This window comes from Myxocyprinus asiaticus, chromosome 41, assembly GCF_019703515.2.
Source record: "Myxocyprinus asiaticus isolate MX2 ecotype Aquarium Trade chromosome 41, UBuf_Myxa_2, whole genome shotgun sequence".
In the NCBI taxonomy this organism is placed as follows: Eukaryota; Metazoa; Chordata; class Actinopteri; order Cypriniformes; family Catostomidae; genus Myxocyprinus; species Myxocyprinus asiaticus.
In genome coordinates this window covers 38,020,183-38,047,658 of record NC_059384.1, presented here as the reverse complement: position 1 = coordinate 38,047,658, position 27,476 = coordinate 38,020,183, and the positions used below count along the sequence as shown (strand labels likewise).

At 42.3% G+C, this 27,476-nt stretch overlaps 1 protein-coding gene across 1 annotated transcript in view; it reads right to left on the bottom strand.

Moving 5' to 3' along the window:
* LOC127432012 (cadherin-7-like) overlaps positions 1–27,476 on the bottom strand; it is a 284,601-nt gene that overhangs the window by 80,190 nt on the left and 176,935 nt on the right. Inside the window, exons 5-8 of the mRNA XM_051682740.1 lie at positions 26,314–26,501; positions 14,811–15,064; positions 6,812–6,948; positions 4,473–4,594 (exon numbers count right to left, since the gene is read on the bottom strand). Coding sequence (XP_051538700.1) covers positions 4,473–4,594; positions 6,812–6,948; positions 14,811–15,064; positions 26,314–26,501 — 701 coding nt within the window. The remainder of the gene's footprint in view (positions 1–4,472; positions 4,595–6,811; positions 6,949–14,810; positions 15,065–26,313; positions 26,502–27,476) is intronic.

Genomic DNA, 27,476 nt, shown 5'->3' with positions numbered 1-27,476 from the left:
CCAATCCATTCAGCTATTTAAGTCTCACTCACACTCACTGTCATTTCAAAGTCTTGTTTTGCCCTGGCTGACATTTCTGAGCGTTCTGTGTTTATTGCATTACCTGTGTATGATCCTGGACTGTTCACCCTGTTTTGACCCATTGCTGCCTGCCTACTGTTACTGCCTTGTTTACCTGGAAATAACATGTGATTGTCTGCCGCCTGCCCCGACCTCTTGCCTGTTTATTGTCTACCTCTCTGGATTACCTTGGATATTATTGTTGCTGGTGATTGACACCTGTCTGTCTGTATTACTACGTTTTTTGTTATTATAAGCTGCATATGGATCTCAACTCCGCTGGTGCATATTATGGCCATATGTTCTAAGGGTAAATGAAGTGATGATCATTTTTGTCCAGATTATATACAAAATACATTAAAAAATAAATTTCACACAAACTATTTACTTGAATTAACATCATCTATGATGAACATATTTTCAATTTCTGAGTTTAACCTCATATTGACGTTTTTTTTTCTGTGGTTTGAAGAAAAAATATGCTGTGTCCAGAGACACCGTCACAGTCAGTCTCATTAAAAGCTGAAATTCCTAAAAACTTGTGCAGAATAATCTTTTATTGTTATTTCTTAAAAGTAGTGAAACAATTGTGATTTAAAATGATTCATATTGAAAAACCCATTTGTCCAACAAATCATAGCCATTGGGTGTAACCAAAATGTAGGTAGCCATTTGTTGTTTATGTTGACCATCAAAAAAATAAAACGGAGTGGAGACCTTTAGACCCTCAAGACTGAGCATGAAGTTTTAAAACATCTGATATTTATTTTGACATTTTTAAAGGCACAATTGTTTCAAGTCATATGATGCAATCCTGAGAAAACTTTATTTTTACTAAAAAATTAATAATATATATATATATTTACCTTGAAAAATGTTTGAAAACTTTTTTAGAAATTAATGATAAGTTGATTATACTCATGTATTCAAGGTTTAAAAAAGTACTATAATACTTTTTACTTGATGGTTACACTACAGTTATTTTTATTTATTTATACATTTTTTATAGAAAATGCTATAAATGTTTGTCAAAAATGTATGAAAAAAATTGGACATCAAGACACGTGTTTTAAACTAGATTTTAAAAAGACTTCTCATCTTCACCATCCCCCTTGATTTTTTTTAACAAATCGACCACTGATCAAAAGTATGACGAAGTGAAAAGTGATCTCTGTACAACAAAGACAAACATCTCATGTCAGCTCCGATCACTGCTTTTGTAAGCCTCAAGTAACCACAAACTCAATAACCGCTCTTACTTTAGACAAATAGAAAATGGCTCATTTTGATGAAAAACAGTCTGTGAGCTTGCTTGGGTAAATAATCCAATGTTGTCTCAGATGTCCATAACAAAATATGCTGTCCAACTAAAAAAGTATGACAAACAAATAATCTGCAAAATATGTATTTGACTACGAATGATGAAACCAACATAAAACTGAGGATCTCAGCTGATTTGGATTTCTGTAAAATAAGACCAGTATTTTGCAGTTAGTCAAAGCTTTTGAGCTTTTAAATTTGGGTGTGTCAAATTGCAGGCGGAGAGTTTAAGGGGTTAACAGCAAAGAGATGGCACATTATTTAATCTCAGAAATCTACCAAATGGCAGGGCAGATACATCCACCATCCACACCAAACAAAATTTTACATTCAGGCAAGTCAGTGGAAATGTGCTGAAATCTGACTGAAGATGACAAATAAAATAAAATAAAAAAAAAAATAAAATACTAAATACTTGTCTTAGCTAAATTAGCTTTTTCGTTTTTAAAAAGTGAGCACCATTAGCCGCGTTTCCACTATCGGGCCAAATAAGGGCGTGCTAGTGCGTGCCAGGGCCAGTTGCGTTCCCACTGTCATATCCGGGGCTTAATCGTGCCGCCTCTTGGCTTTCTCTGGGATTTCTTGGGGCCAATGGCCAATGCCCTTTGGCCCACTGATTACCCTTGGGCCAAACGAGGCCAACTGGGGATTGAGGTGGGTTCAATGTCAAAAGGCGGAGTTTCACTGAACTTGTCAGGTTGAGTATCCAGAACACAACGGTAGAGGTTCGGGGAAAAATAAAAAAATTGTGGTTACAGTACAAATTCGTTAAAACCCACAATGGACAAAGTGGTGCCCAAAGAAAGAACTTTCCATGGTTCGAGATCATGTACGTGTGCTGGGACATAATCCTGCTGTTAGTGGAGAGACCACTCGGGACACCATGGCAGTTACAGTCGGTGAGCTGTCAACTTATCTGTCAACCTAGCTAATGTTTATAAATGATATAATTTGATATTCTAGATACTAAATAACATGATACCTCAGCTTGAGCTTCCCTCTTGCTTGTTGGCACCAAGGTGGCGTGTTTTAGGGAAACGCTGCAGGGTTATTGGCCCTTTGGTGGGAACGCAGATTGATTTTGGTCTCGTGGCTCAAGGTCCAAGGCTATTGGCCCTGGCTGTCCAGTTGATAGCCCTGGCTCACACTGGCCCAATAGTGGAAAAGCGGCTATTGACTAAATATACTCTGTCACAAAAGATGAAAGAATCCAGGAGAATATAGACGTTTGCAAATGCTTCAAAGTGGTTTTAGTCATAGCTCTCACCTCTCCTCCTACACCAGGGGTACTCAATAGGCGGAATCCGGTCTGGATCCGGACCAAAGGACATTTCAATCCGGACTGAGCTCTAAATCTTTGTGCTAGTTATCTGACACCTGGCTAAGTGATTGTGTAAGCATACACGTTCAGCTCTACGTGCTTTATTTCTGCTCCACACACGTTGCCTCTCTCCCTGCTATAGACATGAGGAACCGCATAAAATTTAATTTACTGTACGTACAAGTTGCAGGTGTGGTTATTTTAACATAAAAAACATTAACAACAAAAAAATGAATGTGGCGCCTTTAGACTATAATGTTTATTTCCTCATCTAAATGTATCTTTATTAATCAGCATGTTACAAGCCTTTCATAATAAACAAACAGATTTTTGTTCTAATTTTGTGAAAATTAGATGTCATCATGGATGGGAAGGAAAGGCAATTTATACTTATTATGCAAACAGTATTTTAATGCTTCACTGTTGTTATGTACATTTTTGTTTGTTGTTAATAGATTCTCACTTTAAGGAAAATATAAAAATGATCCATTCAAACTTTTAAATTTGTATAAATGTTCTCTCAGGGGATATCCCTGAACTGATCAAATGGTGCAGTTTTCAGGGCGCGTCGCCCGGTGTCAAGTTTCAACACATTCAATATATATATATATATATATATATATATATATATATATATAGGATATTAAAATGAATAAATGCCTATTTTTCCAGCCTGTTGTATTAGTATTTATTTATCACCCCTTATTTATTTTAAATACAGTTCCTATATATTATTTACAGAGGGCAAATATACTTTATCAAATCTACTTTTATTACGTATCATATTTTAATGGGGATATAATTTATTACAGCTGACAGTTACGTTAGCAAACAAGGTTTGAACATACCGTAACAAGATCAAACTGAAACTGACGGCTTTTTAACAATTCTGTGTACAAATTTGAAGGCTGTTTATTGGATAATACAGGTAAACGTCATATTATGCGACTACGCATTACTTTACGGAGAGCTTACAACCTGCTAGTTAAGTCAGGTGGTGCAACCAAATTAAGCACTGACTTACAAACTAACTAGTAGTTACTAAGCCCTTAGTGTGAACTTTACGTCCCAACTTACGTGAAACCTTACGCACAGCTGGTGCAACCCTACCCAGAACTTTAATTGAGTACCCCTGTCCTACACAGTCTCAATATAGAAGAAAAACACAGAAACTGTTTTGATTATGAACCACAGGCAGAACAGAAACAAGGGCATCCACAAAACTGATATGATTAACAGCACATTCAAATTAAAGACATGGTATATTTCCCTCATGAGCAGCGAGCCAATGCAAATCCACATTAAAAGAGCATAATGGCTGTTTCTTTAATAGTTCATAATTTTGATGTATGATACTTTCTTTCCTGTCGAATCTGGCTGTCTACTTTTGCTGATTATATTTGCCAAATGCCAGCAGCGCACACAGAATGCTAGCATTGACAGATATAGTCATTTTGCTCAGCAAAGGGCAAATGTGAAATATTTCCTGTGTAATGCATGAAATTTGTGTCTCCTCTGGCGAAATCAAGCACTACATTTGTTTTCACTGTCAGTGATTTTTCTTTCCATTCGACTGCATCTTGTGTTTAGCCCAACTCCATGAGGTGCATGTTAAACATTGCGAGCGATAAAGGGTAAAATTAAACTAATGCAATTGAACAAGATCTTATCTCATACAATGAGAGTGTGTTGTCAACTGATAGGAATATTATGAACTAAAGCTAGCGGAAAGTGGAATTTGAGAAGAGTGTTGGCAAACATGTGCACATACCTGTCCAGGAGCTGTATTCTCACACAGCAGTGTCTCGTACTCAATAGCAAACACTGGTGCATTGTCATTAATGTCCATGACTGTGATCAGAGTGATTCCTCTGCCAACCTGAGATGGGTCCTCTGACAGACAGAAAGAGAGAGAGATCCAGTTAGCATGAATATCTACAGGTAAAAATTTCCATAAAATAGGAACTGACTTGGCCGGTAGCTGCGCCATGTTATAGTGCTTTTCTGGATTCTGGGTAGGGTTGCATCAGCTGTGCGTAAGGTCTCACATAAGTTGGGAAGTAAAGTCCACACTAAGGGCTGAGTAACTACTAGTTAGTTTGTTACTGTCAGTGCTTAATTTGGTTGCATCACCTGTTCTTAAGGCAAGACTTAGCTATATTTCGTAAGCTCTTAATAATAATTTTTTTTTTTTTAATAATTTTATTTATCACACATTTGCACATATACAGTGAAATTCTTTTTTTTTTTTCACATATCCCAGCTAAGCTGGGGTCAGAGTGCAGGGTCAGCCATGATACAGCACCCCTGGAGCAGATAGGGTCAAGGGCCTTGCTCAAGGGCCCAACAGTGGCATCTTGGCGGTGCTGGGGCTTGAACCCCGACCTTCTGATCAGTAACCCAGAGCCTTAACTGCTGAGCCACCACAGCTCTCCGTAAAGTAATGCGTAGTCACTTAATGATTTTCACAAAATTAGAACAAAAACCTGTTTGTTTATTATGAAAGGCTCATAACATGCTGATTAATAAAGATACATTTAGATGAGGAAAAAAACGTTATAGTCTAAAGGCGCTATGTTAATGTTTTGTTGTTAATGTTTTTTGTTAAGATAACCACACCTGCAGCTCATACGTACAGTAAATGAGGCTTTATGGGCTGTCATTATCATTAACACCTGTCTCTTGTTATAGTGATGGTGGAGGGAGACCTGAAAAGGCCGAAAAAGAGTATCAGTCGGCAGAAAGTGAGGGACCAGAGAGAAACTCTTCCTGTGTGTGCAACCAAATTGACCTGAAAAGGCCGACAAAGAGCATCAGTCAGCAGAAAGAGAGGGACCAGAGAGAAACTCTTCCTGTGTGTGCAACCAGATTAATTGACTCATATGTGTGTGATTATTTGCCCACAGAGTGCCCTTTTTGTTTGAGTTTTGTGAACGAAGCTGAAGAGTAATAATATACTCACGTTGACTGTTTCCACTGCCTCCTAACTCTTCCATTTGCCCTGAGAATACGATCTCTGTGACGCTGGTGCCAAAACTGAGGAAATGGAGGAGTCAGGAGGCCATGGAAACAGTCAACGTGAGTATTTTATTAATCTTCAGCTTTGCTCACAAAACTCAAACAAAAAGGGCACTCAGTGGCCAAATAATCACACACAAATGAGTCGGTCAATTTCCGCCATCACTTTAACAAGAGACAGGTGTTAATGATAATGGCAGCCCAGGTGACGAGCCTTACCGCTCTCCCTCTCCCGCAGATAGACACAAGACCCGTCCCCAAAACATCTTCTCTCTCTCGTAAATGTCAACATCATCATATAGTGTATGTCGAATGGACTGAAGCCTGTCATGCAAAACATGTGCTCATTGATGTTATTAAATATCAGTCTGCTTTTTATTCTAACCATTACTCCTGGTTGGAGGCTTCCATAAATATTTAGTTTATACATAGGGTTACGTTCTTCCTAAGTTTAATGGTGCAATGCTCAAATATTTAGTAGTGCATAAATTATGACTTAGCCTAGTTGTGGCGTAAATGGACACTAAGTTGTAACTTACGGATAGCTGGTGCAACCGGCCCCTGATGATTATCTGTACGATTTTATTAAATCTGTCAGTCAGGCACTCCTAAGACCAAATGAATAAAAAAATAAAAAAATAATTGTCTTTGGATATGTTTTGTGGACAAGTATAAATTGTGCCCATGTGTGAATTTTTCTACACAACATTTTTTATAATTATTGTGTAATGGATGAGTAAGGTGAATAGTAAAGGAAAAGCAGTCAAGAATTGTCCAGCATTAATGGGAACTATTTCAATACTGTTTGAACTCCCTCTGTACTTGACCATCAGTTTTAGGGATTTCCATCTTTCCCTGCTCAAGTAGATAGGAGCTGTACTCGCATAACTGACAATAGCTACCTGGAGGCATAACCAATATGGCTGCCAAGACCTGGCTTGCTTTAAAGTGACTTTGGAGAAGTCAGAAGAACCAACAGCAGCTGTTGAGCAGCACAAACCATTAAATGACAGAAAAATAATCTTGCATCAGTTTCATAGTAAGGTTTCTTTTTTTTTAGAAACTCCAGGTGTAGCATGACATTATACTCACGGTTCTCGATGGCAAAGATGGTGATATTGTGCACTGAATTGACTTCTCTGTCCAGAGGTTTTGCTGTACTGATCACACCAGACACAGAATCTACATTGAAGAACCGCTCCAGGTCTGTGTTACGGTCTATGGAGTACCTGTACAGAACAATAGTCTTTCATTAAGGGTGAAGTGTCATCTGAACTATTAGTAAAATGTACTATTATGCAAATACTGTGTGACTTCGGCACTATTAAAACTGCTTTTTTTTTTTTTGGTCTTTATCCCCAACCAGCATGAAACAGCAACATTGGCTCAACCAATGGCATGTTTTTTGGGCAGGATTATCTGTTCAGCGTTATTTTTTCAATTCTTTTTGATGACATACATAGAAAACACTTCACATTTAAAACTAGTACAAAGAACAGTTCTTTTATTAGTTTTCTCATTTCTTATTTATCAACAATAGCTCTAACCATGAAAATAATTCACCTGATTAACAAGCAGGGCTATAGCAAGAGACTATACAAAACTCACATATGATTTTTTCATTAAAAAGGAATTTACATGAGTTAATTCATATCACATCCTCTATTGTTATTAAACATGATCAGATATTGAATCCATAACCCAAATACTGATCTAGCTCATGACATTTATTGACAGAGATTTGCCTGTGAGGCTTAATTTTTTTCTAAATTACACTGTAAATTTGATTCAGCATAGAGCGTTTCAAGAGAATCCACCGAGGCAAAAGGGGCAATTCACAAACACTGAGAGCAATTTGATTTTCTAATTAAAATGATAGATAATCACAAGCATCCAAGCCTCAATGCCACACAATATTCCTTCCATTAATGAGTAACTGTAATGAATCAAAGTGTTGGGGAGAAACAGTCTGCTTGTCTGAATGCTGTTTATAGTTTTTGAATGTCATGCCTCCAGTGGGAACGATGGCATTAACGATCTGCAGGGCAGAGAGTGGAGCTGGCAGATGCACCATCTGGCACACATGAATGTCAATGTCACGAGCAATGATACTTCTGCCAGTGCAGGTGAAATAACAGTGTCCCAACAAACCACATTATTTGGTAATTTTTACACTGGTGTGTGTCTACAGTGTTATAGAGAAGTTTAAGCAAAGGTCATTACAGTTGGTAAGTATGTCTGAAGTCTAGTGTTGAAACACAATTGACCTGGTCAACTTTTATCATTAAAGTTAATGACCTTGTCATTAACTCTCCTGTCATTCCAGACTCCAACCATGGGCTGTCAAGCTACAAATATTATCTAAAAAGTTTTATAAAAGTAGTCCATATGACTCCAAGTCTTGTGAAGTCATTCAACATCACAATATACTGCTGTTATTCACTGAATATCTCTCCCTCCACTGCAGCGCAAACATCTAATTTGCATTCACTTTTAGATGCAGTCAATGTGTTGTGCCAGATTTGACGTCACTGAGGTCAAACGCCATGTGTCATAGCCGAACACTGGCAGTTCAAATATATTGAAGATTACTTGGGCTATCAATCGATTAAAATTTTTAATCAGATTAATTACATGACATGCCAATTCTTTAATTGAATTAATTGCATATATCAATATATTCTGAGAACGGTCCCCAAATAAAGATAATTAATAATCATCACTAATACATAATAATTCAAGAAAGCCAACCCCCTAAGAGTGGCTCCTGATGCCCAAAACAAAAGAAAATGTAAGAGTCCAAATGGGCAAAAAAACAGGATACCACAGGGGAGTAAACAGTGTGGGTTGAAACCAAGGGGAACCAGAAGGCATCACTGGGTGAATAGGACACCAGAAGGGGAAACGATAAGTGACCAGAAGACCAGGGCAGAGCCGACAAGTGACCAGGGGACCTCTGGGACTCAGACGGATGGCCAAACAACCAGGGTGGATCAGGCAAAGAAGACCACAGTAAGTCAGGCAGATGACCAGGAGACCAAGAGTGACCCGTTATAGCAGCAGTTAATCACCTGGGATCAGGAGGATGGTCAGAACACCAGGGCAGGCTTGGAGGAGGACCTGGAGACTGGCATGGAAGAGGAGACCAGGGTGGATCAGGCAAGCAGCCAGGAGACCAGGGCGAACCAGGTGGACAGCCAGGAGACCAGGGCGAATCAGGTGGACAGCCAGGAGACCAGGGCAGACCAGGCAGACGGGCAGGAGACCAGGGCGGACCAGGCATATGGCCAGGAGAATTGGGTGAACCAGGCGGACGGCCAGGCAACCAGGGAAGACCAGGCGAAGCCAATGGGGACTCGTAGGGTGAAGCCATTGGTTACACAAAGGTGAAGGCAGCTCAGGACGCTGAGGGCACAGTGGTCAGGGCACCAGGTGACTCAGAGGTCAAGGCACTAGGGGACCCAGAGGTCAGAACAATGGGGGACTCAGAGGGCTCAGAGGTCAGGGCAGCTGGGGACTCATAGGGCTCAGAGGTCAAGGCAGCTGTGGACTCATAGGGCTCAGAGGTCAAGGCACTAGGGGACCCAGAGGTCAGAACAATGGAGGACTCAGAGGGCTCAGAGACCAGGGAAGCAGTCAGGGTAGCTGGGGACTCATAGGGCTCAGATGTCAAGGCAGCTAGGGACTCATAGGGCTCAGAGGTCAAGGCACTAGGGGAACCAGAGGTCAGAACAATGGGGGACTCAAAGGGCTCAGAGACCAGGGCAGCTGTCAGGGTAGCTGGAGACTCATAGAGCTCAGAGGTTAAGGCAGCTGGGGACTCATAGGGCTCAGAGGTCAAGGCACTAGGGGAACCAGAGGTCAGAACAATGGGGGACTCAAAGGGCTCAGAGAGCAGGGCAGCTGTCAGGGTAGCTGGAGACTCATAGGGCTCAGAGGTTAAGGCAGCTGGGGACTCATAGGGCTCAGAGACCAGGGCAGCTGGAGACTCAAAGGGCTCAGAGGCCAGGGTAGCTGGGGACTCAGAGGGCTTAGAGGTAAGGGCAACAGGAAGCTCAGAAGCCAGGGAAATGGGAAGCTCAGAAGCCAGGGCAACAGGAAGCTTAGAAGTCAGGGCAACAAGACACTCAGTGGTCAAGGTACAGGGGACTTAGAGCGTTCAGTTGGTTCTGAAGTCAAAGCAGCTGTGGACTCTGAGGGCTCAGAGGATTCAGAGTTCAGGGCACTATGTGACTCAGAGGGCTCAGAGGATTCAGAGTTCAAAGCACTAAGGGACGCAGAAGGTTCAGAGAATTCAAAGTTCAAGGTACTACAGAGCAAAGTACTAGGAGACTCAGGGGGTGGAGTCACTGGAGACTCAGGGGGTGGAGCCACTGGTGACTCAGGGGGCGAGGCCACAGGAGGCGGAGACTCAGGGGGTGAGATGGCCATGGACACTGATGTGGCGTGGACGCTGGCTCGTGGTCCATGGCACAAACATACACACAAACACACATGTTGGTCTGGCTATCCTTATGAGGAATCTCCATAGATATAATTATTTTATACTGTATGAACTATAGATTCTATCCCCTAACCCTACACCTAACCCTCACAAAAAACTTTCTGCATTTTTACATTTTCAAAAAGTAAGCGATTTGAACTATGCGGCCACTAGAAATGTCCTCATAAACCACATTTAAAGCATAATACCCTTGTAATTACCAATTTGTAACCTAAAAAAATCCTCGTAAACCACCCTAATCCGCCCACACACACACACAAGAATGAACAGGTGAGACTTTAACACAATGTTTTTTTTTTGTTTGTTTGTTTTTTGTACATTTGTCAAATAAAACCAATAAATCAGCCACAATGCTAAACATACACACTTAGAAATGAAGGGATTAGACAATAACACATTCACAATGCAGAACACACACACACACACACACACACACACACACACACACACACACACAGAGAGAGAGAACCAGGGCATCAATAAGTGGAGCTCTACAGCCATTTTTTGGTCATTCTTGGCATTACAAGTCACCTGTTGTTTTCCAGCTGATGACAGCAATCTGACACACTCACACACACACATTTGCAAAATACATTTTTACTATAGAATGTTTGAAATTGCAAAATGTTTACTCTGATTCTTCTGTTTTATACTCTAATTAAATTTTCAGAATCTTGCAGTTCATTTCTGTTTCTTGATGTAAATTTTTCTTGACATTATTATGCATTTACTTTGAGTTATTACATTTTTATGCTTGAAATGAATTATTTGTAACTGCAAAAACTGACACTTCAAATCAGTTTAAAAATGCTAAATTTTGACAAATAATAGTTTTATAATGTCTAAATATATATCCAAATGCATATCTTGTGATAAAATATAAAATTAGGTTACAACAAACCATCAGACTACACAGTATGTGGCTACAGCCATCACTGGCTGTTACTGGCATGACATGGTTTTCAAGTCATCTTATTTATATTTTGTTTACCAGATGGCAGCAATCTGCTTCCAATTTATGTCACTTTCTCATATTTTCTTCATGTTTCAACTTATAGAAGTGTATGTACTGAATTTTATTTTTATTTTTTTTATATTTGTATATGCAGATTAATGGTAAAATTTTGAATTTTACATGTAAATAAGATCAAAATTGCATAAATCCCAAAACAAATGCATACTTTTATTGTTCTTACTTCTTGGAAGACATTTTTTTATCATTATCATCATCACCATCATCATCATCATAAAAAAAAGGTTACCCATCTAAACCTTCCAGTCAAAAATGACCGTGAATACCAAAGGAAGGTGCCATTTTTGAATACCATAGGAGGGCTAACCCTGGATAAATGAAATCCTAGTTATCTTGTTTCATGTTTCACAGGGTTCATACTTCACCTTGATTTAGGCATTAAAGGGATAGTTCACCCAAAAGCTCTCATCATTTACTCACCCTCATGCCATCCCAGATGTGTATGACTTTCTTTCTTCTGCAGAACACAAATGAAGATTTTTAGAATAATATTTCAGCTCTGTAGGTCCATACAATGCAAGTGAATGGTGAGCAAAACTTTGAAGCTCCAAAAAGCACAAAAAGGCAGCATAAAGGTAATCCATAAAACTCCATCGGTTTAATCCATATATTTAGAAGTGATATGACCCTAACCTAACCCTAAATGTAACAGATTTTTAACTACAACTTGCCATTGCAGTCTCTAAGCAGGATCATGATTTCAAGCTTGATTACACTTCCTAGTGCTTGACGCATGCACAGAGTGTAGTGTAATCGAGCTTAAAATCATGATTGCCAAGGAGACAGCTGATGTCAAGATTTATAGTGAAAACTGAGTTACATTTTGGTCTGTTTTCACCCAAAACCAATTAGAATTAAGAAGACATGGATTAATCCACTGGAGTCATATGGATTACATTTATGCTGCCTCTTTTTGGAGTTTCAAAGTTTTATTCACCATTCACTTGCATTTTATGGACCAACAGAGCTGAGATATTCTTATGAAAATCTTCGTTTGTGTTCAGCAGAAGAAAAAAAGTCATACACATCTGGGATGGCATGAGGGTGAGTAAATGATGAGATCATTTGGGTGAACAATTTCCTTTAATCCTGGGTATTCAAGTTTCGAGGTTTCAAAATATATATTTGTAAACCCTGGGCCAATGTTCTTATCTGCATATTTATGAGGTCGATAATGATGATTGAACGAACTTGGCAACTCGCAATGGGCATGAGATCTAACATCTTATCAAAGGAATTACTTATATGTTGAAATGTCTCCTAGAAAACCTGCTCTGTCTGAATTTCATCTTCTGAAACCTACTATGAAAACTAGAGATGTCATAAAATATTGATATATTGATTATTGATCGGCACGTTATTTTATCGATATATGTTTTAGGCATCGATATTTAATAATGTGTGTGCTTTCTAATTGTCTCAGTTGGCCTCTGTTTAACAGTCTGGCGTAATAGCATTGGGAGACCACAAGATTGTGATATAATATGTATTTCACACACACCACACACTCAGGATGAGCTGAAGCAGCACAGGAGATGGTAGTCCAGAGTTATGAAGGTTTTTGTACTTCTTCAAGAATTAACAAAGTGACGTTGATGAGTTTGCTGCAGGTTAGTTAAAATGGTGAAACTGCGCAAACTGAATAATTAGAAATGGCGACGTTTATTATTAAATTTATCTGTATGTAGAGTAGCCTTTAATAGGTATTTCATTCAAGCTGCCAAACCACAAAACAACATACTTGTAACTGAAAATAGGCTCTATGAAAGATATATATTCACAATAGATCATCCAGTGATGGCTAGAGTAAATAATCTTTTGAGTTGTGCTCCTTTGCACTTCAGAACATTGACGCCCTGAGCATTGGTAGTGTGTATGTACCTATGTAGAAAATAAATAATTGTTTTGAATTTTAGAATGCGCCATGTCGTCCGCTAGATGCGTCCAGTGTGCAACCCCCTTTGATTTACCCTGCCGCTCACACTTTATTAAAATTGTGTTGAGAAATGTGTCTGAAGAGACAAATACTATTGTACTACGAGCAAACTGGTAAGAAGGAAAATCTTATGATTATCGACGTGTGAAAAAGACATTGATCCAAATCCTAATGAAAACATATACAGAAGGAATACTTTCTTTTCATCACGCCAGTTTTTGTGTTTGCCTGTTCTATATTTTACCAGTTTCCCTCAGATGGAGAACATAAACAGCACATAAAAGTTTCTGCGACTGTACAAACATGTGAATATTAAATGAGGTAAGCACTGAGGCATTATATAATTGGATGTTTTTTGTTAAACAATTTTCTGTAAGATTTTAACACTGCATCGTTTCACACTGTATAACTTTGGCAGTGCCACAATGCAGTGCCAACCCTACTCTGGAGCAGAGTTTCATAACCATGGTTAAAAGTGCTAACCTCCTTTCAAAATTACAAGTGTGAAACGTTGCTTTACCAGGGGTTTAAAAAGATGATAACCCAGGGTTAAGCACAGTGTGAAAAGCCTTATTAAGTAAGAGGGACAGAGGGAAATTTCTGGATAGAGATAAAGTATTATCTGTCAGTGGGATGGATGCTAGGAACCCTTAGGAAAATCGAGAGTTCATGGCAAATTTGCCGCAAACTTGAAGTAAATTCTCCACTGATAATTTTCACATGCAAATGAGCTTTGCAGCAAACATGCAAATTGTCCATTGTTGCCAAAGGTTTGCTGGATGTTCACCATTACCGGCGAATAGCTGCAATCTTCTGGCAAACATGGCGAACCAAAAGCTAATTTGCACGTGGAAATAACGAGTGGCAAAGTTGCGGCAAGTTTGCAGCTAGTTTAGATTTTTTTTAAGCTAAGAGGATGATTCAGATTTAAACTCCTAAGTTTGAGGTTCATAGGATGAAAATCTAAAGGTCAACAAGAGACAAATTGTTGGTGTTGTAAAAAGAGAAGGAGGATAAAATTCAGTGACATGAATCATAAAGATACACTACCGGTCAAACGTTTTGAAACACTTACTCATTCTTTATTATATATATATTTTTTTCATATTTTAGAATAATAGTAAAGTCATTAAAACTATGGAATAACATAAATGGAACTATGGGAATTATGTTGTGACTAAACAAAATCCAAAATAAATCAAAACTGTTATATTTTAGCATCTTCAAAGTACTCACCCTTTGCCTAGAATTTTCAGAAATGTACTCTTGATATTTTCTCAACCGGCTTCTTGAGGTATCACCCTGGGATACTTTTTAAACAGTATTGAAGGAGTTCCCATCTATATGCTGGGCACTTATTGGCTGCTTTTCTTTATTATTTGGTCCAAGTCATCAATTTCAAAAACATTTTCTTATTACATTTTAGATTTATAATGAAATAAATTAATATGGTGGCACAATTATATTTTTGTCTACAAAACTAATTTCAAACATTTAAGCATACGCCTTCAGATCAAAGATTTTTAAGATTAACATTTCGGTCAAGTGTTTCAAAACTTTTGACCAGTAGTGTATGTTACACAAACATACAGTCATACAATGCACAACATGTGTCTACCTGATAGTACTGCTGGAGGAGTCTGGGTCACAGGCGGATACTGAACCAATGACAGTACCCACTCTCGCTGCCTCAGACACTACCATCTTGCTGACCATGTTTGAGAAGACCGGCGGTTCATTTACATCTTCCACAATGACCTTTACAGCTGTCGTGTCACTGAAGGGGCCAAAGGTCAGAAATTGAGGGTCAATGTTCCGATTAGTGACTTCTATCTTCAGAGCGAAACTGCTTTTACTTTCATAGTCCAGTGGCTAGAGAGAGAGAGAGAAAGCAGAAAGACAGAGACATTAAAGGAGTCATGTCATAATGTATAACATTTTCCTAAACATTCTGACATATAAGAGGTCTTTCTACTATAAAAACATACTATAAATTTCAGAACTCAAAACTTTTTCATTTATTGAAACCAAGCTGCAAAAACGCCTCGTTCTTTACTTCCGCTACTTCCCTACGTCACTAGGGGTACATTAATTCATGACTGCCTCTACAGCAAAAAAACATCAACGCCTACTATATATCCTCTTATCCTTGTCTCCGCCCACTGGTGCTCAGTTTATATACAGAGAGAGAGCAGGCCAAACAGGCCTATTGTGGCATCACTATTCCTTAACACCAAAGTCCTTAACCTTAACACTGTCCTTTAAAATTTCTGTTGTTACAGAGATCTTTGCATTGTGCTTACTAAATGGTTGCTTTGCTTTTCTCCAATCAAATTTTTATTTCAATTTTTTTGTAAAGTTACATAAATACAAAGTTGATTATGGTGACTATGATGATTGGCTGTGATTGCTCTATGCTTGGTATCCCCTTTTGGTAACTGTCAATGTTGTGGCTCTGTAGTGCAGTTGACTGTGCAATGACCTGTAGAATGAAAAGTCTAAGGTTCAAATCCATTCTGAGTTTGTGCTTTACAGTATGTCATATGTGATCTTTGGGTTGTGGTTAGTGCTGTGCAATGCTTGCCATTTGGTGCTTGGCTCTGTAATTACTGCAGCTATATTTTGGATTATTTTTGTTAATATTCATGTACTAGACAGACATCTCTGACCGCTTGATAAATATCTCGAGCCACTTTTAAAAGACGCGGTGTCAAGTTACAACTCTGGAGAGGAGAAGATATTCTCTGTCATTCAGCTCCTGCCACTTGCTGTTTTGAGCACAAACTCATCATGGACGCGTTCTTGCCCATCTGCGCTATTTTTAATTGTTGGTGTATGAAACATGCACTAAATAGATGTCTTTGACCATTTAGATGCTTTTCCGGCGATGTACATTTCAATGCACGATGATACTGAAAAATGGACGTGTTTACATCTTTATTGCACGGGTCTCTCTAATGTAGGTCTATGGGGATTTTATGCCTGTTTTATCATCCACCAGGTGAAAATCACAAGTTTAATGGCTCAGTAAAGTAATAGCCCACCTCTCCTCAACAGAATGAGGCCTTTTTCTATCCTTTTCACACCTAACACAATTTCTCGCCATGAAAAAGATATTGAACATTTGCACGCGCCAACAAAGCAAGGTTTATTTTTATGGTGAGGGTGTACATTTTTTCCCCCACAACTGCCGATGAAATGCCCCGACCAATAAAATATGAGCTTCAGATCACAGATCAGGAGCTTCTGCAGTTACCAAAATCTGTGCAGTTGGTGGTACTGAAGCATAGAGAGCTGTTTTGACTACCAACATTAAACACTGAAGGAACTCAAGAAAGAAATCCTGAACCAGCAGTGAGGATGTGTATTTTATTTCCACCAAAAGCCTTAAAAAGTGAAAGATCTTTTCTCATGTGGGTTCTCGTAACATGTAAATGATATTGTTGCCTCTGCCTTTCATCCCCTTTAAAAACCCTGATCTTACGTGGATTGTCTTCATAATTCAATATTTATTTTGGCATCTTTGCCTTCGTATCAGATTTTAATAAACAACTTAACAGATCTTACATTGTTTTCCTTCACCAAATATATCAATAGTATTGCTGTGACTTAAGCCTCATTTACACATGCAGCAACTTTATCACTTGATGTCGCTAGTCTCTGTACTGTGAAGTTGCCAGTGGGCGTTCCTACTGTTGTAGCTTTAACATTATTGGTAGACTGCACATCTGGCCATAACTTTAGAAAATCTGGTCACAGAAAATACATTTTGCTTGTAAAACTAAGATATTCTAATTTGACAAGGATTCTGTTTTTTCTTTTTTTTTATTTATTTATTTTTTTATGAAAATGAACATTCTGCATTGGAGAGTGTTTTTTATATAAACTTCAGCAGTGGAAAGTGTATTAAATCATCAACCCAAGAAACAAACTCACTCAGACTGCCAACAATTTCTAAAATTGCAGTCTAATTTGACAAAGTATAAGTTTCTTGTCCCTAAAAATGACATTCTACAGGCGAGAGTGTTTTATATAACCTGCAGCAGTGTTCATTACATCCTATCATTAAGAAGATGAACGATCTATCAATGTATGAATTAAACTCACTCAGACTACCATGCATAATTTTTATTATATCTATATATATAGTTACAGACAAATCATATAGAACAAATCAAAAAAGTATCAAATCACTTTTATTGTCACACAACCATATACACAAGTGCAATAGTGTGTGAAATTCTTGGGTGCAGTTCCGAGCAACATAGCAGTCTTGACAGTGATGAGACATATACCAATTTACAATAAACTTCAGATTTACACAACAAAATTTAAAATCTAATATACACATAATTACACACAACACAATATACAAATAATAACATACAATGTGCATTATACAATACACACAATATACATATTATACAATAAAAAATAGTATATATAGTATATATAAAATGTACAGTAGGTTGTATTGTACTGTATTGAAATTCAGGCTGTCGGTTGATAGTCAGTTGCCAGTGTGTTGTTAAGAAAGATATAATTATGACAGTCCAGTGTGAGATAATAAGTTCGCACCACCCTTTGCAGGGCTTTGCGGTTGTGGGAGGTGCTATTGCCGTACCAGGCGGAGATGCAGCCAGTCAGGATGCTCTCTACAGTGCTGGTGTAGAACCGTGTGAGGATGTGGCGGTTCATTCCAAACTTGCTCAGCCGTCTCAGGAAGAAGAGGTGCTGATGAGCCTTCTTCACAACGGCCTCAGTGTGGACAGATCATGTGAGTTCCTCAGTGATGTGGACAGATCATGTGAGTTCCTCAGTGATGTGGACACCCAGGAACTTGAAGCTGCTGACTCTCTCCACTGGTGCTCCAATGATGGTGATGGGGCTGTGTTCTCTTTCTCTTCTCCTGAAGTCCACCACAAGCTCCTTTGTCTTGCTGACATTGAGGGAGAGATTGTGCTCCTGACACCAGCGTGTCAGATTGTGCACACAGATTGTGTAGGCTGTTTATCATAGTCAGTGATCAAACATACCACCGTCGTATCATCAGCAAACTTAATGATGGCATTGGAGCTGTGTTGCCACACAGTCATGTGTGTACAGGAGCGGGCTAAGAACACAGCCCTGTTGGGCTCCAGTGCTAAGGGTCAGTGATGAGGAGATGTTGCTGCCCATTCTAACCACCTGGCATCTGCTTGACAGGAAGTCCAGGATCCAGCTGCACATCAAGCTGTTTAAGCCCAGAGCCCGGAGTTTCTCATCAAGCTTGGAGGGCACTATGGTGTTGAATGCTGAGCTGTAGACTACAAACAGCATTCTCACATAAGTGTCCCTTTTTTCCAGGTGGGAGAGAGCAGTGTGTAGTGTAGATGCAATGGCATCATCAGTGGAGCGGTTGTTGCGGTAAGCAAACTGCAATGGGTCCAGTGATGAAGGCAGCACAGAGCAGATGTAATCTCTGATTAGTCTCTCAAAGCATTTGCTGATGATGGGGGTCAGAGCAACAGGACACCAGTCATTTAAGCAAGTGATTTTGGATTGCTTTGGTACAGGCACAATGGTGGACATTTTAAAGCATGTGGGGACTACAGACAAAGAGAGGGAAAGGTTGAAAATGTCCATAAAAACACCAGCCAGTTGGTTCGCACACGATCTGATGACATGTCCTGGAATGCCGTCTGGACCCGCGGCTTTACGGACATTCACCCGTCAGAAGGAGAGACGGAGAGTGAACTAACCTCTGTAGCTTCAGCCGCGAGAGCTCTCTCCGCGAGGGCAGTGCTATTTCCCTCGAAACCTGCATAAAAAGTATTTAGCTCATCTGGGAGAGAGGCAGCAGTTGTTCACAGCAGAGTTTTTATTCCCTTTAAAGTCCATGATGATATTAATTCCCTGCCACATGCTTTTAGAGTTGGTGGTGTTAAACTGTCCTTCAGTCTTGTTCCTATACTGGCGTTTTGCTGCTCTGATAGTTTTTCGGAGGGCATAACTGGCTTGTTTATGCTCCTCCACGTTCCCGGAATTAAAAGTGGAGGTCTGCGCATTAAGTGCAGCTCTAACATCGCTATTAATCCAGGGTTTCTGGTTCGGGTAGATCCGTATTGTTTTGGACGGAACAACATCCTCTATGCGCTTTCTAATGAAACATGTGACACTATCAGCGTAAAGCTCGATGTCATCATCAGAGGCAGACCGGAACATCTCCCAGTCCGCTTGATCAAAACAGTCTTGTAGCATAGAGTCTGATTGGTCCGACCAGCACTGGATCATTCTGAGGGTGGGTGCTTCCTGTTTCAGTTTCTGCCTGTAAGTGGGCAGAAGCAGAACAGAAGAGTGGTCCGATTTGCCAAATGGTGGGCGGGGGAGAGATTTGTAGCCATCCTGGAAGGGAGAGTAGCAATGGTCCAAAACCCGGTCCCCTCGTATGTTAAAACTGATGTGTTGGTGGTATTTTGGTGCGACTGATTTGAGATTGACTTTGTTAAAGTCCCTGGTCACAATGAACGTGGCCTCAGGGTGCACAGTTTCCTGCTTGCTTATAATCCTATACAGTTCCTTGAGTGCCCGGTCTGTGGCGGTTTGTGGCGGGATGTACACAGCTGTGATAATGACTGCTGTGAATTTCCTCGGTAGTCAGAATGGTCGACACAGCAGCATGAGAAATTCCAGATCAGGAGAGCAGAAAGACTTGATAGAATGTACGTTCCTCTGATCACACAATATACACCACCACCGCTGCTTTTACCTGAGAGGCCTTTGCTCTCTCCGCTCGGTGCACGGAGAACCCGTTGAGGAATTTAAAGTCCAGTCTACAGTGTAATTGCAGAACCAGTGTCCAAAAGTGTTTGTCTGTCATAGACAATAAGGCAGACAACATCCAAGACAAAACACATAAGAATTGTAAACAAATCAAACAAAAAACTACAATGTTGTGTCGGAGCTCGCAACGCAGCAGCCATACTCGGCACCATCTTGAGTCCAGAACAGTGAAATCGCTCTCAAAAACTTGAATTTCCAATGGAGACGGGTGACATGAGCTCCCCTGGCACTGTCTTCTATCCTATTGGTAGTCACTGCCGAAAGTCACTCCTGATTTGCAAAAATTAAACTTTTCTCAACTTTCTGAAGTTGCTGGACATGCCCACATCTAGTCGCTATTGCTCGTTTTGCCGGAAGTCACCAGCTCTCATTGAAAATGAATGAAATCATGTTGCTTTGTCTCTAGAAGTCACTGCATGTGTGAATGGGGCATTATTAGTCCTCTCCATATTTGCAAATGTGTTATTGTATTATAGCAAGTCCATTTGAATACTAAAAACTAGAGATGTCTCGATACCATTTTTTTGAGAATGAGAATTAGTACTGATACTTTATTTCTGATACTTGCCAATACAGAGTCCAATACTGTTTTCTGAACTCCATATCAACAGATTATTTCAATTTTATAATCAAAATGGTGTTTAAATAAATGTATTTTGAGTGGTCACATGGTCTTGCCGAGCTTTGTCGGAAGTATGTCATGTGGAGAAGTCCCATGGTAGGTCCTACCCTACGGTTTCTACAAGCATGGTGACTGGGGCAGAGGGGCCTCTGCCCAAGCAAGACACAGTTTACCAACAGGGAAACGAATTAGTGGAAGATATACGTTGCATGGGGTTACCTACGGGGAAGCAACACATGCAGAGCACCTACCCCAGTACAGGGCTTAGTTAGCACATGTACTGAGCCGGCAGCGATTTTCTCTGCAAACTCGTCTGCCACAGGGCTCAAAGGAAATCATCCAGGGAACACAGTTTGTGAACACTACTGGGAGTCAACAGCGCATGTCTTCAGCTCAGGGGAGGTGAAAGGCGCTATGCACAAGCGATACACCTGGCCAGCTTTCCCGGACTTACCTGCTTGTGCCTGCCACTACACAGGATGAAACCGGATCCACCCGGAGATTGCAGAACCTCAAAAAGGTGTTGGGTGTTGCCCAGCCCGCTGCTCTGCAAATGTCTGTTAGAGAGGCGCCACTGGTCAAGGTCCAGAAGGCCGCTACACTCCTGGTAGAATGGGCTCGTAGCCCTGCTGGGGGCGGCACGTCCTGGGCGTGATATGCCATTGTTATGGTGTCAATGAGCCAGTGGGCTATCCTCTGCTTGGAGACAGCACTTCCTTTCTGCTGTCCACCAAAGCAGACAAAGAGCTGCTCAGAGACTCTAAAGCTCTGCGTGCGATCCAAATAGATGCATAAAGCGTGCACCGGACAGGGCTGGGTCTGCCTCTTCCTGGGGCAGCGCTTGCAGGTTCACCACCTGGTTCCTAAAAGGGGTCGTGGGAACTTTGGGCACATAGCCCGGTCAGGGTCTCAGGATCACGTGAGAGTAGCCCGAACCGAACTCCAGGCACGTTTTGCTGACGGAGCACGCTTGCAGGTCTCCTACCCTCTTGATGGAAGTGAGCGCAGTCAGGAGGGCAGTCTTCAAAGAGAGTGCCTTAAGCTCAGCTGACTGCAAGTGCTCAAAGGGGGCTCTCTGTAGACCTTTAAGAACTACAGAGTGGTCCCACGAGGGAACGAGGCGCGGTCTGAAGGGATTCAACCTCCTGGCACCTCTCAGGAACCTGATGATCAGGTTGTGCTTCCCTAAGGACTTACCGTCCACTGTGTCATGGTGTGCCGCTATAGCGGCTACATACACCTTCAAGGTGGAGGGGGACAACCGCCCTTGCAACCTCTCCTGCAGGAAGGAATGCACTGATCCGACTGCACATCTCTGGGGGTCTTCGTGTCGGGAAGAACACCACTTAGCAAACAGACGCCACTTCAAGGCATACAGGCGCCTCGTAGAGGGGGCCCTAGCCTGAGTGATCGTGTCTACCACTGCAGGTCGTAGGCCGCTTAAGTCTTCCGCATCCCGTCCAGGGGCCAGACATGGAGATTCCAGAGGCCTGGTCGCGGGAGCCAGATGGTGCCCCATCCCTGAGAAAGAAGGTCCTTCCTCAGGGGAATTCGCCGGGGGGGGGCTGTCACGAGGTGTGTGAGATCTGAGAACCATGTCTGGGTGGGCCAGTAAGGTGCTACCAGGACGACCTGCTCCTCGTCCTCCCTAACCTTGCACAGGGTCTGTGCAAGTAGGCTCACTGGGGAAAACGCATATTTGCAAATTCCAGGGGGCCAGCTGCAAGCCAGCGTGTCTATACCGAGAGGTGCCTCAGTCAGGGCGTACCAGAGCGGGCAGTGGGAGGATTCTTGGGAAGCACCTGGAGACCTGCTCTAAGGGAACACCTGCCTGTAGAAATGTGAGGTCGGTCCAAGGGCTGAAGAGGCGGTGACAGACTGGTGTGATGGCCATGCGATGTGTCCCGCGGTGCCATGCCCATCTCGGGACTCGAGTCTCTAGCCAGTGCTGAAGCGGTCTCATATGCATCAACCCGAGCAGAGTGGCCACCGCTGAGGATGCTATATGCCCCAGGAGCTTCTGAAACAGTTTCAGTGGAACCACTGTCTTCTGTCTGAACGCCTTCAAACAGGTCAGCACCGACTGTGCACGCTCGTTCGTGAGGCGCGCTGTCAACGAGACTGAGTCCAACTCCAAGCTGAGAAAAGAGATGCTCTGAACCGGGAGGAGCTTGCTCTTTCCCCTGTTGACCCGAAGCCCTAGTCAGTTGAGGTGCGAGAGCACCAGGTCCCTGTGTGCACACAACACATCCCGAGAGTGAGCTAGGATTAGCCAATCGTTGAGATAGTTGAGGATGCAAATGCCCACTTCCCTTAAAGGGGCAAGGACTGCCACTGACCTTCGTGAAGACACGAGGGGACAAGGACAGGCCGAAAGGGAGGACCTTGTACTGATACGCCCGACCCTCAAATGCAAACCGCAGGAAAGGTCTGTGTCAAGGTAGAATCGAGATGTGGAAGTATGCGTCCTTCAGGTCTACCGCCGCGAACCAATCTTGATGCCAGACGCTCGCTAGAATGCATTTTTGTGTCACCATCTTGAACGGGAGTCTGTGTAAAGCCCGGTTCATTACTCACAGGTCCAAGATTGGCCGCAACCCACCGCCTTTCTTCGGTACAATGAACTAGGGGCTGTAAAACCCCTTCTTCATCTCGGCCAGAGGGACAGGCTCTATCGCACCCTTCCGTAGGAGGGTAGCAATCTCCGCGCAAGGTAGCGGCGTTCTCGCCCTTCACCGAGGTGAAGTGGACGCCGCTGAACCTGGGCAGATGCCTGGTGAACTGAATCGCGTAGCCAAGTCGGACAGTCCGGACCAGCCATCGCGACGGGTTGGAAAGCCACGCGTCCAAACTCTAGGCGAGGGGGACCAAGGGGACAATCTCGTTGGACGTACCGGCGGGTGGGGCCTCGCGGCAGGGTGGAGCCTGAGGTGCCACGCCATGTCATGGCCGTGCTGAGTTCAGGGACACTGAAGCACTTACCTAGCTCCTTGTGACCACCCCTGGAACAGCCTGGGAGACTTTCACATCGGGAGCGCCAAACCTGCCAAAATGGAATGGTGGACGGTGGTCGTGATGATGGCCGTGCACACCAGGTATGTGACCCAGGGAACAAGGAAACCGGTCTTTTGCTGAACTCTTGGGTACCGCAGCCACTTGGGCATGTGGTGAAATGAAATGAAAAGGCAACAAAAGATTCTCCTCCTGGCCCTCCACCGGGGGATGGAGTGATCTGCTTACCAGCTCCAGAGCAGTGGGTTTCATCGTCCCTGGGTCGCCCATCTCAGGGGCGCTTCGAAGCCTTTCAAGGGTTCTTGGCGGCCGGCCGTGAGACGGGTGCCGTCTGCTTCCTGCCATCATCACCACAGGGGGATGCCCTTGGTGACGAGCTGGCAGGGTGCAGGATCTTGAGCCATGCCAGGGCAAGATGTGCTGGATAGCCTACGTGAGAAATAGGGGGCACCAAGGAACCATGCCTTGTCGGCCTCTCCCATCTCGACCAGGTAGAGCCAAAGGTGGCACTCCTGGACCACCAAGGTGGACATCGCCCGCCTGAGAGACCGCGGCATGACCTTCATCGCCCGGAGAGCAAGGTCGGTCTCCGAGCGCAGCTCCTGCATCAATTCCGGGGCTGAACTATCCGTGTGCAGTTCCTTTAGCACCTTGGCTTGGTGGACTTGAGGAGAGCCATGGCATGCAGGACGAAGGCGGCTTGTCCAGCGGCACTGTAGGCTTTGGCCATCAGGGACGACGTAAACCTACAGGCCTTGGACGGGAGCTTTGGGCGCCCGTGCCAGGTGGTGGTGCTTTGCGGGCATAGGTGCACTGCAAACACCTTATCCACTGGGGGAATCGCCGAATAGCCCTTGGCCGCCCCACCATCGAGGGTAGTGAGGGCGGGGGAGTTGAAAGATTGGGACAGGGCAGTAAAAGGTGCCTCCCACGACCTTGTCAGCTCCTCGTGCACTTCAGGGAAGAAAAGAACTGGGGCAGGGCGGGGCGTGGCTGTGTGCGGCGCCGCGAGCCCAGGAACCAATCATCGAGCCACGAGGGTTCAGGGGAGAGTGGAGGGTTCCACCCTAGCCCAACACTCGCGGCTGCCCGGGAAAGCATGTCCGTCATCTCCGCATCAGTCTGTGACTGGGCGACTGTACCCGAGGGGGGGAGCCCAGCCGAGGCTTCTGCGTCCGACTGGACGAGCCCGCTCTCTGATGCTGCGCTCAAGAGCTCATCACCTTTGTGGGCTCCGAACAAGAGGTCGAACTCGCCGTGAGACGAGCCGGCAGACACATCCGGAGGCCCGATTGGGGCAGACGAGTGTGCTGGGGAATGGGAGGTCCGCGGGGGGATACCCAGCAGAGGTGGTCCCACTGGGGTCCCCTGATCGCCTCCAGTGCTAGCCGCGCTGGCCTCATACCCGTAGGTAGAAAGACCGAGGCGGGGAGCCGCTGGGGTGGCTTGCTTTCTCACGAAGGCAAGCCGCGACCGCAACATCTCCATGGTCATGTTCTCGCAATGAGTACATGATCCATCCATGAACGCTGTCTCTGCGTGGGTCTTGCCCAGATACGAAAGACAGTGATCGTGACCATCAGAAGACGAGAGATAACGACCGCAACCAGGAATAACACACAAACGGAAAGGCATCTTTAAAAAGACGTGCCTTTAAAAAGACCTTCCGTGTGTGCCGCTCTTTTAGAGAAATATACTCTTTTATTTCTGCCGAAGCGCCCAGGGGCCGTTCTCTGCAGTGCACCAGTGCAGAGGAGGGAGAAGCCACTGAAATGCGCCGTCAGATCCAGCAGAGGTGAATGAACAGTTGTGGAATTCAGCTCAGTGAACATCGTCCGTTCGGCTCCGAAGAGAATATCTGAATGAGTGGTTCCATACCAGCTCCTTTTATACCTGTATGTTTGGGGGAGTGGTATGCAAATACCACTCGCCAATTTTCATTGGCCTTTTATCAAAGACCAGAGGTGTTTCGGGCTCCCAAGAGTGACCCCTAGTGTCACTACATCGACACAACGTCGAGTGAGTGACAGATAGGGAAGTGCTTTCATTCAGAACCTCACAGCACAATCCAAAATACAGCACTGGAGTTATATTTTGTCAAATAAAGTGCTGTATAACAGATGTGAGATATTGCTTAAATATAATACAATTACCATTGATTTATTATTATTATTATTACTACTACTAGTAGTAATAGTAATGCAGTTACTACTAGTAACTACTAGTAACTAAGTTATGTACTACTAGTACATAACTTTACAATAGTGATATATTTATGTCATATGTTTTTTTTATTTCATTTTAATGAAGCTTATATTCTGACGGAGCTTTTATTTTGAAGTGTTTCTGTGTGATGAAAGTAGTTTTTCAGTCTGAAAAAGCTGGTCGCTATGTGACTCAAAGTGATTATTACCCTGCAAAAGGATCCTATTTAATTGTTACTCTGTGACTATGTGCTACAAGGAAGCATTTTGCTGTTGTGCACAGTCTCTGTGTTTACATCAGTGTCTCCCACTGAACACGTTTACATAATCGTTCTCCCGTGAACAGTTCATGACTGGAGAAGAAACCTCAGACATACAGCGAATGAATCAGTCTGCACACATATAAGTCTTATACTCTCAAAGTTCTCTGTGTTTCACTTTGAAGGGCACTATCATCTCACCCTCTGTAGAAAGATAACTCCCTCTTGCGTCTCCTCGTCTGTGGTGATGTTGAAGACACCTGGTGCATCTACATCAATGATGCGGTAGTCCATCTCTGCGTTAGAGCCGATATCAGCATCTGAAGCCTTCAGTTTGGCCACCACTAACCCCACAGGCAGCGACTCCAGCACTGAGTACTGATACGACTCTAGAGACAGAGACATGTTTCATATCACTTTAACATTCTGCACTCTCAAATCAAACAGGATGAATTTCATGAAAAATGTCGAAAACATGTCTGGGTCAAAAATCAAAAGAAAAAACATTTTGCATAAAAAAATAAAGCCTGTTTTTCATACCACTACAGGATAAGATCACCCAAAAATGAAAGTACTGAAGTATGAAAAAAATACTCACCCTCATGTCATTTCAAACTTGTATGACTTTCTTTCTTCTGTGGAACACATCAGGAGAAATTTAGAAGAATGCAGCTACTCTTTTCCATTCTTAAATTCTGCCTAACAACTGCTTTTGTGTTTCATGGAAGAATGTCTTACAGGTTTTGAACGACACAAGGTTCAATAAATAATGACAGAATTTAAATCCTTTTTTTTTCATTGTGAAATTATTCTCATGACAGGTAAGCACATTTTCCCTCCAAAATTTTCATTACTGTAAAAATCTCAATCTTATCACCGCAAAAAGCAAAAATAAATAAACCCCAAAAATAGATAATACTTTATTATAACTACAAGGTAAGTGTTTGTAAAACAGTTTATATTTTTTTCATTATTTATTAATTGTTGTTACTACATTGGTAATATATTAATAAAGTTTATACAACTGGTTTGTTATAATTATATTTACTGTAGCAAATAATTTGTTATAAGTTCATAAAAGCAGTTTATAATATTGTTTTCATCTTTAGTAAACAACTTGTTAACCATACCTAACTAATGTATTTCAGTTGATGCAAACAACTAAAATACATTAGTTAGGTATGGTTAACAAGTTGTTTACTAAAGATGAAAACAATATTATTAAACTGTTGTTATGAGAAGGTTATAAGCATTAATTGCTTTAATAGTAAGTGTTCCTAAAACAGTTATAAACACATTTATTAAACATAAATGAATGTCCAATTAATTTTCTATGTGAAAGTATAAACAATTTTGGCAATGAG